This window comes from Mchenga conophoros, linkage group LG15, assembly GCF_057382185.1.
Source record: "Mchenga conophoros isolate Kocher_MC1m ecotype Shallow Benthic linkage group LG15, M_conophoros_male_GT1.1, whole genome shotgun sequence".
NCBI classification, from domain to species: Eukaryota; Metazoa; Chordata; class Actinopteri; order Cichliformes; family Cichlidae; genus Mchenga; species Mchenga conophoros.
Genome location: NC_140540.1, coordinates 32,224,010 through 32,240,680, shown reverse-complemented (window position 1 = coordinate 32,240,680; position 16,671 = coordinate 32,224,010). Strand labels below are relative to the sequence as shown.

Genomic DNA, 16,671 nt, shown 5'->3' with positions numbered 1-16,671 from the left:
TTGGGACTCATCAATAAAATGATTAAAAAATATTCTGAAAGATTGCACCTGGTAAAAAAAAGAATGCATCTCAACCGGTTCACTGAAGAAGTCTCATCAGAAGAGTTGCTTACAAGACATGAACACAGCTCTAGCCACCATCCCAATATCTCTAAAAAGAATCACATATGCCTCTTCCCCAGTAATCTTAGAAACAATGCATACTCAGAAACAGTATGAGCTCAAGGATGCATGTAAACAAACAATCTCCCAGAAAAGGACCCAGTCAACTTGACAAAAGCAGGTGTCCGACCACTAGTCTTTGGAATTAAGAGCTGGACAGGAGCAAGAAGTGACATGATCCACACCTATGGAAGAAGAAACTAATGGCACTCCATGAATGACTGGCAGCACAAATAGAGCAATTGGTAATTAGTGATGTGCGATACCACTGATTTCCTTTCCGATCCGATACCAAGTGAAATTCAGGGTGGTATCAATGATACTGATCTGATACAATACAATAAATAAAATAAGTTTTTGTACAAAGTATCTTTTATTGTATCTCAAATTGTAGCATCATAATGGTTACAGGACATCAGATTACTTGTTCTCATCACTTAATAATGCAGAATTCATCATATATTTGAGCATGTTGCCTGCCTGCAGCACTAAAGGACTCCGTGAGAGACGTCTGTCTCGCCCTAGCAGCACCTGTCCCTGTCCACTCCTCCTCTTCAGTTCACCTCAACATACACTTGTCATTTTCTGTGATATGATTTACTCTGAGATGTTTGACAAGGTTAGTGGTGTTGCCACAACACCTCACTTTCTTGCCACATGTATTGCAAACCACGTCTCGGCTGTTTGTGGATGTAAACTACGTCAGCACATGACTCCAATTACGCTCAGCCATTGTTGTGAGTGCGCATGCCAAGGGGCTGCGACACATTTATACAGCCGTATTTTGCACATGACTATGAAAGGTGGAAGAGGAAGTAGTTCATTCCAATGTAGACAATCCGAATGACATAGTTTCTTTCCACTGTGTTCCTGTTAATGATAAACTACAAATTTACCCTAAATTACTAAAATATCGATATTTTAATGTGAGAATCGATTCCAGAACATAAATGACTGGTATCGGAGGAATCGATATTTCAGTATTGATCCGCACATCACTACTGGTAATAGGAGGTGCTCACCCAGATTGGCTCACAGTGTTACTGGAGCACAAGTATCTGGTTAGGCACCATGTTTCTAAATTTAGAGGCAGGAAATGTCTTTAAGACATTTCTGAAGTTTAACTAATTGGTTAAACTGCAGGATTGGTAAAAATGGTTTAAAAATAATATAGTCAACAGAATTAAATGCTGCACAGAAGTCTAGCAAGACAAGTACAGAGATTTGTCCACTGTTAGAGGCCTTAAAAACCTTATTTGTGACTTTTTCCAATGTTGTTTCTGTACAGTGATGAGTTCTGAAGCTGCATTCATCATATTTAATATTGAAGCATTAATTAACGGTATGACTCAAACTGTCTTGTAGGAATGGAGTCTAAAAGACATGTGATGGTTTGGAGAAAGTAATAACAGAAGTTAACTCATAAAGTTTCATTAGCTTTTTCCTCTACTCATTTCCAGTTAAGTCCTTTCTAGATTTTGATCCAAAAACACACATTATAAATATGTATAACGAGTAGAGAGTCTGCTTGTATACCTGTCTGCATTATCTCAGGTGCATTTTGCTGCAGAAGCACATCCTGCTGCAAACTGCAGCAGCAGCAGAAGCTGCATAGACTGACCCACTTTTAGAACTGAGTGGGAGTGCAGTGTTTGCTTCTCATCTGGATGGGAAGAAGGGGTGCTGAGTGCTGGATAAAGGAACAAATGTCATCTGTAGTTCACCAACATCCCCTCAGGTCACATCCAAACACATGTGCAACCACATCTGAGCTTGGCATGGAAAACGTCGGGGTGTCAGATAGTCTGACAGACGCACTGCTGGGCCCAGCAGTGTACTCTCTGAAGGCCTGTCACTGTCATAGCTCTTCTCACCGTTACTGCGCTAATCACTTAGCCTGTCCACCACCTAGCGCTCCACTATGCTGTTGATCAGCTTTCCATCTCTCGACATTCTTTACCACTTTGTTTTCCTTTTTCAGCAAGACATCAAATAGTTTTATCCACAAATGTGAATGGTGATAATTAATGGCACACAATGTTTCTCATTTAAAATCTAATCTAAAAGAGGTGGACACAAATTATCCAACCCTAATTGAAAAGCTAAAAGCAATAAAACAGCCTTCCTCTACGTTAATGTGATTCTTGAATGGGTGGGGAATGAAGTACTGTGCTTAGAGGTGGGTAGTATCAGTAGCGGTGAGGAAGTTTCAGTAACTTTGGTGCTGCTTTTTTACCCAAAGTTCCGAAACACCGTCAGTGGGCACATTTTCAGGGAGCAAAATTACAAGAGAGCTATTTGCGTTAATATTAAAATTGCTGTCCATATTTCTGCTGAGGATGGCTTACAAAACTGGATAATGCACATCTGTCTCAATAATTCACAATTGTTTATGATCCTTTTTACAGCCACTGTTCAGCTACGAGAGTGACTGAGCTCATGAGACATTCACAACACAAGAGAAATATTTGAAATTATTTTTATTTTACCCAAAGGGATGAAACTATTTCCAAAAGGTAAAAATAAAGTAGGGGCAGCAAGATAGTACGCTGGTTAACAGTATCAAGTCAAAGCAAGAAGGTCCAAGGAGGTCGGGAGATATGAATGTGAGCATGAAGGATTATCTGTTTTCTGTGTGTTGGCCAAGTGATAGACTGGTGACCTGTCCATAGTGTATCCTTCTTCTTGACCCTATGACAGGAATTAGTGATAGGAATTCCGGCTCTTTTTAGAGAACCAGCACTTTCGGCTCGGCTCACTTGTCGCTTTAGTTAATTTATTATCAACAACAATATAAAAATATGCACAAAAGAAATTACTAATGTAAAAAAAGGGTGGTTTTATTTATATATGTTTATATATAAATATATACGGTGGCCCCTAGAGACAAAGCACATACAAACTCCAAAACACATTGCCAGCGTTAACTGAACTTCCAAAACAGAGCTACCTAGATCACTTAAATTACACAATTGAAAGTATATGTCTATTGTTTGTGTATTTATACACAAACACTCATATATACCCATATGAAAGTGGCCACTTTCTCATTACTTTCATACATTGTTTTAGTAAGTATCCAAAACATACAAGTTTCATTATATAATTTTTCAAGGGATCTTATATCTGTTTTCACTCTTATATGCTTTTCATACAAGTTTCACACAAGACAGACACAAACTTTATAAGATTTATATATATCTTTTCCATATGGGTATATTCAAATAATTTAAAAAAAAATCCTCATTTACCTGTTACTACTACCAGTGTTGGTCAAGTTACTTGAAAAAAGTTATCAGTAACTAATTACTGATTACTTCCCCAAAAAAGTAATCCCGTTACTTTACTGATTACTTATTTTCAAAAGTAATTAATTACTTAGTTACTTTTTAAAAACACGATTTACAACCTGAATAGGTGATAAAGCGACAGATCTTTCAGCCCAATTCTACTTTTTCTACATACAGGGAGTGCAGAATTATTAGGCAAGTTGTATTTTTGAGGAATAATTTTATTATTGAACAACAACCATGTTCTCAATGAACCCGAAAAACTCATTAATATCAAAGCTGAATGTTTTTGGAAGTAGTTTTTAGTTTGTTTTTAGTTTTAGCTGTTTTAGGGGGATATCTGTGTGTGCAGGTGACTATTACTGTGCATAATTATTAGGCAACTTAACAAAAAACAAATATATACCCATTTCAATTATTTATTTTTACCAGTGAAACCAATATAACATCTCCACATTCACAAATATACATTTCTGACATTCAAAAACAAAACAAAAACAAATCAGCGACCAATATAGCCACCTTTCTTTGCAAGGACACTCAAAAGCCTGCCATCCATGGATTCTGTCAGTGTTTTGATCTGTTCACCATCAACATTGCGTGCAGCAGCAACCACAGCCTCCCAGACACTGTTCAGAGAGGTGTACTGTTTTCCCTCCTTGTAAATCTCCAACCCGTTCTCACTCCCGACGCGTAAAATAATGACGATTTGTCACGTCCCTTAACTTCTCATGCTGACGCCTAAGGTACCCTTCCACGTTTTTATGTGACGCTGTGGGTTGTCAATTCATTCCAATATGAACCCGCTTGCGGCGATCAGAGACGCTTCGAGCAGAGGCTCCAGCCATCCATTTACTCCAATAATAACCCCGTCACGGCGAAACATGACGCCGTGAAGCACAATCTAACTGGAGAACCGGGGACCCTCTCCGCGAACGGGTTTTTCTCCCTAATTTAATGCTTTCTTTTAATGACATCGTTAACATTTCTCAACAAAAACACGAAAGTATCACTGATAATTCAACAATAAAATCGCTTCATGTTGTGGCCATCACACAGTGTTTTCCAAACTGATTCACGATCTGAAAGTGTGCAGATTTAACGTACATAATCCTTTGTTAGGTTTATTATTTTCATTTCACACGTAAAACACATTTATAGATTCATTCACCACTCCTGTTAGTTTTGGATGCGCTCGGCTCCAGCCAATCAGACGCAACCTGTGTAAGCAAAGGCTGATGGGAGAATGGAGAGACCCATTTATAAGAATAAGAAAATGAGGCGGAACTGATTGATTCTAATGCAGGTATGTAAAAAATACATATATTTAAAGTAATACCTTGATGTGTGTTTCAAAGTTTGTTTTTTCATAAAAGCTTCAAACAAACAGAGGTGACTGATCTCGGAAACGGTGTAATGTATTTAAAAATGGCTACAGCTACCGTCAGCATGCTTGATAGGTAACGACTACACGTGTCTACTGCAGCATTAGCCATTTAATCCAACGATGATGGATTAAATCTATTACAAACGTTAAAGGACTTGTGTGCTGCAAAATACCCTCACATGGTGCGTAAAGCAGTTTTTGCGCTAAGAGTTCTGCTAGCTCTTTACAAACTGATGATGCTAACGTTAATTGCTAACATTAACCGGAGCGCCAAGACTGAAAATCATTTGAATTGCGTTAGTTATGTGTTTATGTCACTGAGTTCTGCAAAAATCTCTTTCCTCTTTAGCTTGAAAATGAGTGATTCAGAGGATCCCGAGCTGGAGGAAGAGCTTCAGGCTGCTGACGAACTCCTTCAAGATATGCAGGTAACATTTTTAGTGGAAACAGTTGTTAAAGAGGGAACACGCTTGTCTAATATTTTGTACGGAGTAAATGTTATGTTATTTGAAAACGTGACAGACAGGGAGCTTTTATTCCTCAAAGACCATCAACCAGTCGAAGTACTAGTTGCATGCCACGTGGTCAGTGTTCACACAACCATTGATTTTATCTCACAACTTGTTTTCACCAAAGAATTTCAGTAAGTAAATATTCTTCATTCCCCCCCCCCCCTGTCCAGAGAGCAGCATCAATGTCCACGTGAAGAACCTAGTTATGTTGCCAGTGTCAACCCAACAAAAGGTACTTTACCTTCTTGTATATATTGTGATTTCTGTTTACTTTTATATTTGTTGTTATAGTTGAGTTATGCAGGGCTTTTGTGGAGTCCTAAGAAACATACTGCCTAGAGTGTTTTTCAGAGTTTCTTCCTTTCTTTATTTTTTTTCTGTTAGTGTATGGAACTGAGGTGCTTCGTCAGGAGCTCCTTCAGTTGTTGGAGGATGGAGAAGAGGACGCAGCCATGACTTGTGAGACGTCGTCTGAGTCAGCTGCTACTCACTGGGCGATCAGAAATATGGTGTCCTCGCAAAAGTGGAAAGAGGCCAGGCCTTGTCTTATAGACAATATGTTAGCTACTCTGGATCCACAGTCACACCGTGTGTGTCAGTGTGGCAAACAAGTAGTTGTGAGGTGTCTGGACTGCCTGCCTCTTCCATTCCTTTGTGCTGACTGTGATATTGCAGTTCACACACGCTTTGTCCTGCACAACAGAGAGGCAGTAACAGGAGGGTTTTTGCAGCCTTCATCAGAGTTTCACAAGCCAACAGGTACAGTTTTTAAGTCTTATGCATTTCTTGCTATGTATGAGTATGAGTGGGTGCTGTTATTGTATATTTATTGTGTATCAGTTAATTTCTAATTCTTTTTATATATATTGTGTGTTTTAATGTTAGTTCGGCTGTTGCCTGTGCAAAGGCCAGACCATGTGTGTGACTGCCCAGCAGGTAACGTTGAGGTTTCACCCGGCGCAATTGTGGCTCTTGTAACCATAAATGGTAAGTTGCCCTTTTGTCACACACTACATACACAATAGATGTGTTTGGAGGTTTTATTGCAAATTGTGCATTGCTATCTTGGTTTTAATTACCCTCGGCCCGCAGTATATGTGGGCACCTGTCAAAGGTCATTTGGATTTACCAGACCGATTTGAAAACAACATGAAAAAAATGAATGCTTTGAGCCATGACTGAATTTATCCTTATCCTTTCTACAGGGCGTTATAACCTTGCACTGCCAGTGGTGAGCTGCACCAGCTGTGGCCTAATGTGGTCCCCCTCAGTTAAGGACATCCTGGGTAGTGGATATTGGCCTGGCACCTTAAATTTCTGCACCCTGTTTTCAATGGATGTCTTTCAGTCTTTCTATGACATTAAGAAGGCTGCACCAGGGATGTCACTTAAGGCATTTGTCAAAATGCTGGATGAACGAACAGCCCATTTTGGAAGGGTGAGTTTCTAATAGAGATGGCACGATACCACTTTTTTATGTCCGATACCGATACCGATATCATAAATTTGGATATCTGCCGATACCGATATGAATCCGATATGGTGTTTTTTAATCAACAAAACTGTTTTTTAAATATCTTGCTGCATTTTGTATAAGTTCATACTCAAGTTTAAAACAACAACTACACTAAAGCTATTCTGTTATACCTGTATGCAAAAAAAAATATTTCATAGTACAGCAATACTGATCAATCTAATAAACTTAAACCTACACCATCCTCCCTATTCTGGTATTTTAAAGAGTACTTAGCATAAATATTAAGCAACCTAACTAATAGGGTTCCAACTCCCAGCAACAACAAAAATAAATAAATAAAAAATAGGGAACCACCCCTCACGCTCCACCTCATGATGCTTAATCGCCGTAATCAACCTTAATTTGATGCAGTGTGAAAAAAAATGCACAGAAATCAATTATTTTTCAAGAAATATTAAATAGATTCAACATCTTTCTTCAACAAAATTGCAGACTGCACAGATGGTACCTTCCCAAAGGAAAAAGTAGTATAGCTTACTAGGGTATATATATTAGACTTAATAGTTACTATATACAGTAATGGACTTCTATTCATTTTGCATCAAATTAAAACTTTGGCTGTCAGATAATTATTTATTAAAAGCTAGACATTTTAAATGAGAATAAGAAAGAAAAGTATGTCTTTGTGCCCCCTTTTCCCTGTTAATGCCCTATCGGCCCCCCTGGCTAAACTTTGCTAGATCCGCCCCTGCACAGTTACCAGCCGTCAGCTATGTAGAAAAAGATCCTGGTGTAGAAAGTAATATTAAATAAATTCTAACAACAGCTGATCAAGCTTAAACGTGCTGCTGTTGTTCAGCCGCTGGTTTCCTCTTTCTGGTGCAAAGTGGGCCAAAAGCAAACTAGAGACACGGACTCGCGACAGAAAAGCCGATCAGCTGATCGTTAAGCAGTTTCATGATTGAAGTAGCAGCAAGAAGAGGCAGTCGCTCCATATATCGTTTGTTAAGCTTAACGCAGGAATGCTTTACAAACATTCAGAGATGGACTTACACACTTGCTTTACTTCTCTCGGGATAACTTTGTCGGAGATGAAATGCCGGGTTGCTAGCGAAGCTCCAAATGCTATCCAGACCACCGACAGGTCCCGCATGCCACAGCCGCTCTATCACGTGATGTATACTGCTCCGACGTGCTAACCTGAGGTGAGTTACGGTGTGTTGCAAGTTTTGTGAGGTGCTTTCGTGATATTTAATGGATCGGATTACATTTTTTATTTTTCTCCGATATCCGATCCAGTAATTTAGGTCAGTATCGGACCGATACCGATACGTAATATCGGATCGGTCCATCTCTAGTTTCTAAATTTGCTAAGTTTAAGGAAATTGTGCAAATCAATGTTTATGATGACTGTCCTTGAATATTCTGTTGTATGTCCTCTATGTAAAAGAATGGCCGAATATCAGCTGATGCCTTCAGTAAAAGTTTCTTGGAGTGGAGTGCTGTAAAGTTTGAGGTGGACAGGATGTGCAAGGAGCCATGCTTTAGCTGCCCTGCCTGCACTCCAGACATGCTTGCCGTCTCAGTTGATGGAAACCGCAAGCTTTATCGCTTTCAGTCTAATGCAAGGTACGTTATGCATTGTGTACATAAGTCAAATATGGATTTGTAGAAAAATGTATTTTAATGTTTCTTTTCAAACAACTGTCACTGTGTTCGTTCAGCACTTCAGAGCAGGGGAACTTTGAAGGTGTCTTCATTGAAAAAGATGAGGAAGTTGCTGAGTTTGTGAAATACATCCAGAGACACACAAATCATGTAAGATACACATATATATATTAGTGCTGTTAGCGTTAATCTTGTTAAAATGACGTTAATGCCGTAACCATATACACATACGTGTGTGTGTGTGTGTGTGTGTGTGTGTGTGTGTGTGTGTGTGTAGATGTATGGATGGGTCGATATTTTTTTTATTTTTCTCTTGGTGTTGTCGTAATACTATTTACTTTACTTTATCTTAATGTTTACTTAATTTTGTCACCATGTGTATTTAAAAAAAACAACATGATTTTTATTTTGTGTTATCAGTGCTGTCCTGGGGAGATCTGAGGTCTTGTGTGACTCGAGGCTAATTCAGCTAATTGTTATGCATTTGTTTTAAAAAGTTTGTCCCTGATAGGGCTTAATCATGTCATGTCTTTTATGTTAAAATCTTTGAGTGTATAGGTCCCGGGGAAAGGGTTGTGCGGATCTTCATCTTGGACTGCAGCAAAGGAGTCGTCCAAAAAGTCCACTGGGAAGTTGGATGAGGAGGGCATGGAAATAGCTGTTTGTCGCCACGGAGTCCTCTTAGCTGCATTGAACATGTTTCGAGGGGAGATCTTTGCTTACCCCCTTTTTCTCCAGAGGAAGTTGGCAGCTAGCATCCCAGGACATATTACGTTCCTTTGCTCCGATGTGGCCTGTAAATATTTCCCCTATTTAACCAAGGTGGCTCAGCAGTGCCCTGAGCTGAGGAACCTCTTGTCAATGCGTCCTTTTCTCTCCGTCATGCATGCAAAGGCTCACACTTGGAAATGCGAGGTATACTGCAGCTTGTAGTTTTGGATTAGTTTGAGACATTTTGTTATAAGGTTGAATGAATTCAGCAGTCATGTATTGTGACCTCCTTTCTATAGATCAAATGGGGAGGTGCGTTTCAGGATGGGGCCGGTTCAACAGTTGGAGAAGAGGTGGAACAAGTAAACAGTTTCCTGTCTAGGGCGGCCATCACAACGAAGTACATGTCTAAAGCAGGTGTGTGTCCGTGTCTGAGATTCCACTCAGTCTCCTGCTCATTAATTCTAATTTGTATACTAACTGAAATGCAGGGCGAACAGACATGCTGACCCTCCTGGCTTTGGGGTGGAACAAAAGGAAAGTGGAACAACTGGGCCGCACTTTGAGCCAGCGATATCTAAAGGTCATTTTTTCAACACCCATTTTAATGTGTGTGGTAATGGGGGGAAAACACCAGTACTCTTTTAATGTCAATATGAATGACATTTATGAATGCATTCTTAGATCATAAGGATCCTTAGAGAACAAGTGGAGAGCCTGAATGCGACCAGAAATGAGCTGGGTGTGGATGACGACACACTGCAGCAATGGGTGGCCGATGTGCAGAAATGGGCTGAAGGTGAGTCTCAATATAATGCACTCATGTATAACAATAGGACCCACCATGGCCTCATTAAAGAACTTAGAGTTAAGATCTTTCTGACAGTGTCAACAAACAATGAAAAATAAGCCTTGGAAAAGCAAATTTATGGCAGAGTTGTTGCGTTTCATCAAATTGGATAGAACCTGGGTTGAAATGATGTCGTACTAGTTGGTTTTATAAACCTGAACACCAGCATACTTGTTATCTCATGATTATCATGAGATAGCAGCACATGAAGGCTCCAGATGTCTTATAATGAATGTCATCAAGTCAGTGATTACAGAGTCCACTGTAGTTTGGTGACTGTTACTCATCCTGTATTCTGATTAATATTCCTCTCACTTAGAAAGTGATCAAACTGATGGCAGCCTTGGAGCGTTGCAGGCACGAATAGAGGAGCTTGTCGTCATCATCAGAGTGCGAACACAAAGTCTTTACAGACAAAATGGTACGTCCCAGTTTCTTTGAAACGGACCGTTTGATGCTCAGTTTGTACAGCTTGTGCAGCTACTTTGTAAACAGAATCAAATCAGATCCAGGTTTGTTTAAGCTGGATGTGATTTGTTCTAGCAAACAAATTGATGAGTGTAGATTAAAATGAAACTATATACATTATGTGAAGGTGTGAATTTTTTACGATTATTTACAGATAGCAACAAGAGGCGACACAGAATTCGCAAGGTCATCTTAGTTGAGAAGAAACGCTTGACGGCTGCTGTTGACGACTACAACAAGCTCGCTGAACCAACAAAGCAAATCGTATCCAGTGATGCCCTCATGCAGACCGATATTTGGCCCTGGCAGAGCACAAGTGAACGTAAGCTCTTGATTTATAAATATCCTTTTTAAACAAGCTCCCAGTATCTGAGCAGTAGTTGAATGTTTTGTTCTTGAATCATAATATGCTGCTATGTTTTCCCATCTGATGTTGTTAAACTGTAGCTGCTGCTGACCTCCGGACAAAGAGAAAGGTCTTTGAGAAGGTGATGGCTGTGAGGCGCCTGAGAGAGGAGGAGATGATCCTTTGCAGGGAGATGCGGCATCACTGGACAGTGTTGCGAATGCGTTCTGTGGTGTTGGGGACAATCTCCTCAGACTGTAAGCACTTTATTTATTTATTAATTTTTTGATGAATCGATTGAAAATAAGAGCAGATGCTAAAGTCTTACTGGATCTTTTACCTATATCTAGATTGCTAGCTAACACTGCCTTCTCCCTTTTAAAAAAATGTTTAATTACAGCATCCTAATTCCTTGTGTTTATGAGGTGATGTTTTTTTGTTGTTTGTTTTTTTTACTTTTCTCATATTTATTTGTTTTGTTCTTTTTACAGCCTCCTTTGTTGGCATGTCGGAGGATGCACAGAAGGGACTCTGTAGCCTGGTTTTAAAAAAACAAAGTGAACTGAAAGCTGAAATGCTCAAAGTAAAGGACGTGTACAAGAGAATCCTCAGCCACCAACCACTCCTGGAAATGGACTCGGAGGAGGAGGAGGACATTCCAGACGATGCCACTGAGAGTGATTTGAGCACTTCTGATGAAGACTGATTGTGTCATCATTGATGTTATGTTTGGTAAAATAAAAAGTTAATCACATCTCTGTTCAATGTGATTTTTCAACAGACATTTTACATTTTGAGAAGAAAAATGGAATTTCCTTGGTGCAGTTGTTTACCCTGAATCATTATTTCCCATCTAATTTAATGACTAGTGTACATGTTCAGATACGATAACATAATTTAATTTATGGGATGCTTTCTGGGCTGCTCAAATAATCACAAAATTTAAAAGCACCAGGCAGCACACTCACAAGTAAATTTTTTGTTCAGTGTTTTGTCGAAGAAATCAACAAGTACAACTGAGATGTTTGCTGTAGTGGTGTGTTTGTTAAGAAGCATGCCAGCACACTGGTGAACTGACAGTCCCAGAATGCACCCGAGCCATTGACTCGCCCCAGAGCAAATGAAATTGCTTATCTAGAAAGACAACCGTCATCAAAGAAGAAGTAAAAGAGTAGGAAACAAATGGTAAGGGAAGGTACTGTGGGGTAGGAAAGAAAGGCCAGAGCTGTGCAAAATGACCTCCAGCAGGCCACAAATGTGCACGTCTGCTCAAACGGTCAGAAATGGACTCCATGAGGGTGGTATGAGGGCCCGACGTCCACAGGTGGGGTTGTGCTTACAGCCCAACACAGTGCCGTATGTTTGGCATTTGCCAGACAACACAAAGATTGGCAACTTTGCCACTGGCGCCCTGTGCTCCTCACAGATGAAAGCAGGTTCACACTGAGCACTTGTGACAGTCTGGAGACGCCGTGGAGAACCTTCTGCTTCCTGCAACATCCTCCAGCATGAGTTTGGCAGTGGGTCAGTTTTAGTGTGGGGTGGCATTTCTTTGGGGAGCTGCACAGCCCTCCATGTGTTCGGCAGAGGTAGCCTGACTGCCATTAGGTACTGAGATGAGATCCTCAGACCCCTTGTGAGACCATATGCTGGTGCGGTTGGCCCCGGGTTCCTCCTAATGCAAGACAATCCTAGACCTCATGTGGCTGGAGTGTGTCAGCAGTTCCTGCAAGACGAAGGCATTGATGCTGTGGACTGGCCCGCCCATTCCCCAGAACTGAATCCAATTGAGGACATCTGGGACATTATGTCTCGCTCCATCCACCAACTGCACCACAAATGTCCAGGAGTGGGCAGATGCTTTAGTCCTGGAGTCTGGGAGGAGATCCATCAGGAGAGCATCTGCCACTTCATCAGGAGCATGCCCAGGTGTTGTAGGGAGGTCATACAGGCATGTGGAGGCCACACAGACTAGTGAGCCTCATTTTGACATGTTTTGAGGACATTACATAAAACCAGATTAATGATTCTGTATTGCATTGATCAAGGAACCAACCCAATAGGAGCTAAAGGAATCCTCTTGACATTACTTCACTCAGTAAGTTTATACTATGTTTAATGTGCATTTTCTTCATCAGTTTAGAACATAACATGTTAGCGCTCCCTGGTCCTTTTTGGAGACAGATCCTGAGACAGCAGGCAGCTATGGAGAACTCGTGTCAGCTGTGGTAATTAAGGAATACTTTGATTTAATATTGATTTCATGACAACTATCCTCTGGCACATATTCCTGGATATATATAATGACATAAGTAAACTCCCATTTTAGAATCATTGCCTTCTTTGATCTGACTTATTGCCTCAGACTTTGGCCCTGTGTCCCCAAAAGTATAGAAAATCCATGACACTGAGTAAGAGGCCTTTATCATGTTATAAGTGAGAGAGTTTGGTGTAACAGTGGTTGAACATGCCAAATCAATCCACAACATACTGCCATTCCCCAGCTGTAACCTGCATATGCATCAAACCAAAATCCAGTATCATAGCCACAAAAAAGACATAAAGATTAGGTTAAAAGGGTTGTCTCATTTTGCCAGATAGCTTCATCCCAAAAAAGATAAACATTCTTCAAAAACAAAAGTTTGTGAATATTTGCTGTATTGCCAGGCCTAAACCAACCTGTTAAACTTATCAAATTATTGTCATAGATACAAACCTATTGATTGAAACAGAATAATCCATTGAAGCCTCCATCATCATCCACAATCACTGTTACTGTTCAGATTATTTTATCTCTGTTTTCCTCTAGAATGTTTTGAAAATCAGCATTTGATCAACAGACTTTTTAAAAGTTTATTTTGATCCTATTGTTTACGTGTGTAATTGCATTTTTATTGAAATTATGACAGGAAAACCCTCAATCAAATTGTATCTTTGATATCTAATAATAATATTAACAATAATGTTACATATGTAATATGTACACAATAATATTGTGCAAACAAACAAGAAAAATAGCAAAAAAATGTCAATTTTTTTTAATACCCTGTATATAAAGACCACATATGACCACAACTCCAAATGTGCAATTGTCACTGCATCTAAACATGACATATTACAAAAAGGTAGAAACATATAATATACAATATGTTCTGAAGCTGGTACTGGTGCAGTTAACTTTGCTTTAGGCTCCCATACACAGTAGGTGTTACTTACTATACGTGCAGTGCAGTATTACTTTACCTTGTAATATGTTATAATAAGCAAGTCACTTCTATATTTATGAGGATGTAGACAATAATGTTGGCTGATATGTAAAACTATGAGATGTCGAGTGCAGGGAAGATATTATTGATTGATCAGATTCATGAATATGTTAGGTACTTAAGCCACAATTAGAGAGTGAAACAGAGACTGACACTGGTTGAAATGTATAGTAAATATTTTATTTTGAACTTTTATGCTGAACTACAAGCTGTGAACTGTGCGATCTCTGCGACCTGTGGTGCCTGGTTTACTGTGTGTAAAACTGCGCAGGTTCCCATGTGTCATCCCACACTTTGCCACTGTCAGGAGAAAAACATAACAAACAACAACGACAACCACACACAAAATAGGACAATTTAGGTTGTGACATATGACAATTTTTTAGGATGAAATATCTTCTATATTCATGTCATGCTTTAAACACCTTCATTGTAATATAAATTAATCAAATCAAGTCAGAGAGTATTAATATATGTAGTAGATGTCAAGCAGGACCACAGCAGCAGCCACGATCCATTGGAACCTGCTGGATGAGAGAGCACAGAAACTCCAGGGAAGAAGTTTAGTTAGTAACATGCATGAACTGCATTACTGAGACATGTATGTTTACAGATGGTGGTGAGGGAGAGGGGGAGAGTTTTCAGTAAAAGGAGACGTGACTGCATCTTCAACCAATACTGAGCCTGCATAACCCTGAAAGAGACAGAGAGAGAGGGGGGGGGACACTAACCCCCAGCAGTCTGGTCCTATTACAGCATAACTAAGGGCTGAGCTGAACCAGCCCTAACTATAAGCTCTATAAAGAAGTAAAGTCTTATGCCTACTCTTAAAAGTGTTGACCATGTCCACCTCCAAAACTCATAATGGACTTTGGAGGTGGACAGCTATCAAGCTCCTCACAGAAGAGGAGCTCGATAGCTAAAATCTCCCAATTTACTTTAGTCCAAATACATGAATTCAAATTGAGTTGATAACTATTTATCAACAATATGAATGTCTGTTCCCGTCCAACAAAGTTGTTACTACATACCATGTTGAGCAAGGCTTCCACTTGACTTTAACTTCTTCTTTTTCCTGAAAAACATGATATAAACAAACAATTAATTAAGAAAGACATGCAAGTTGCATACAAAAAGGAGCTTATAAACATTTGTGTACTATTGAATGGCTCAATATATTATACAATTAGTTTACAAAAACATAAGAACCACTACAATGCTTGTACTGCCAGCATCGAGTGCATGTCAGCAAAGCAACACTGCTTACATTGTGGCTCACAAGCAAAACTAACTGAAGCAGATGTTACTGAATGGGAAGGAGCACCTCCACATCAATCACTCCTTCTGAGCATGATGTCAGGAGGACTTTAAAGAACGTAAACATCAGGAAGGCAGCATGACCAGGTCGTATCAGGTGGTCTGTTCTTATTTAATGTCCTATTTGGAGTGAAATCCTGACTCAGTGGCTGAATTAGTGTAGATTCATCAAATACAAAAGCTTATGGATATTCAGTCAGGCACAGTTCAAATCCGGGAAGTCCAAAGACGCAAACAAATCTGCACAACAGCAGGCTAAATTACTTACATTTACAACTCTCCTGTCTACTATCTCTTCATATTTGAAAATCTTCTGTGTACGGTGTTTTCGGCATTCTGAAAAATAACAAATGAAATATTTACATGAGTTCTGTAAAACTGGAAAAAATGCAAAAATTAAGAAAAAGAAATCTTAACAAACTTAACGAACATGTCATGTGTTTCATACATTTACAATACCATAACGTCTAACCTTTCCTTGTCCTTTTTTTGTTTGGGACATCCGAGGTGTACACCGTAGAAATTGAGGGAGATGCAGGATGTGGAGATGGAGAGGAGGATGCAGGAGAAAGCAGAGATGAAGAGGAGGATGCAGGAGGAAGCAGAGATGGAGAGGAGGATGCAGGAGGAAGCAGAGATGGAGAGGAGGATGCAGGATGAAGCAGAGATGGAGAGGAGGATGCAGGAGAAAGCAGAGATGAAGAGGAGGATGCAGGAGGAAGCAGAGATGGAGAGGAGGATGCAGGAGGAAGCAGAGATGGAGAGGAGGATGCAGGAGGAAGCAGAGATGGAGAGGAGGATGCAGGAGGAAGCAGAGACAGAGAGGAATATGCAGGAGGAAGCAGAGATGGAGAGGAGGATGCAGGAGGAAGCAGAGATGGAGAGGAGGATGCAGGAGGAAGCAGAGATGAAGAGGAGGATGCAGGAGGCTGACAGAGGGAAGATGTTGGTACAGGCTCTAAATGAAGAATAAATTCCTCGTTTAGAGCCTCTGGGTCTGGGACTGGTCCAGCATCGACACTGTCAGCAGAGGATGGTCCAGCTACTGGTGTAGAACTTTTAGCAGGAGGTGAAGCTTGTAATTCTGAAAAATTTTAAATATTAAACATTCATTCAAATGGGTTGAAAAAATGTACAGTACACATAAACACATAATAAGTAGTGATTTGCATGTTTTCAGTTAAGTTTTTACTAAAGATACAACTGGTAAATATTGG

General features: G+C 39.9%; 1 protein-coding gene and 1 long non-coding RNA gene across 2 annotated transcripts; one reads left to right on the top strand and one right to left on the bottom strand.

Annotated features, from left to right (window-relative positions):
• The first annotated feature begins 6,573 nt into the window (after window positions 1–6,573).
• Window positions 6,574–11,625, top strand: LOC146558665 (uncharacterized). The gene is made up of 11 exons (XM_085247769.1): window positions 6,574–6,789; window positions 8,279–8,457; window positions 8,553–8,646; window positions 9,055–9,411; window positions 9,507–9,624; window positions 9,699–9,790; window positions 9,892–10,006; window positions 10,377–10,478; window positions 10,680–10,847; window positions 10,973–11,128; window positions 11,363–11,625. The coding sequence occupies exons 1-11, from the start codon at window positions 6,607–6,609 to the stop codon at window positions 11,575–11,577; spliced, it is 1,779 nt and encodes a 592-aa protein (XP_085103895.1). The 5' UTR covers window positions 6,574–6,606; the 3' UTR covers window positions 11,578–11,625.
• A 2,704-nt stretch (window positions 11,626–14,329) lies between these two features.
• LOC146558664 (uncharacterized) lies at window positions 14,330–16,152 on the bottom strand. Its single transcript, XR_014888718.1, has 3 exons — window positions 15,927–16,152; window positions 15,723–15,790; window positions 14,330–15,212 (listed from the first exon to the last, which is right to left on the bottom strand). It is a non-coding gene; the product is annotated as an uncharacterized LOC146558664 (long non-coding RNA).
• Window positions 16,153–16,671: the final 519 nt, after the last annotated feature.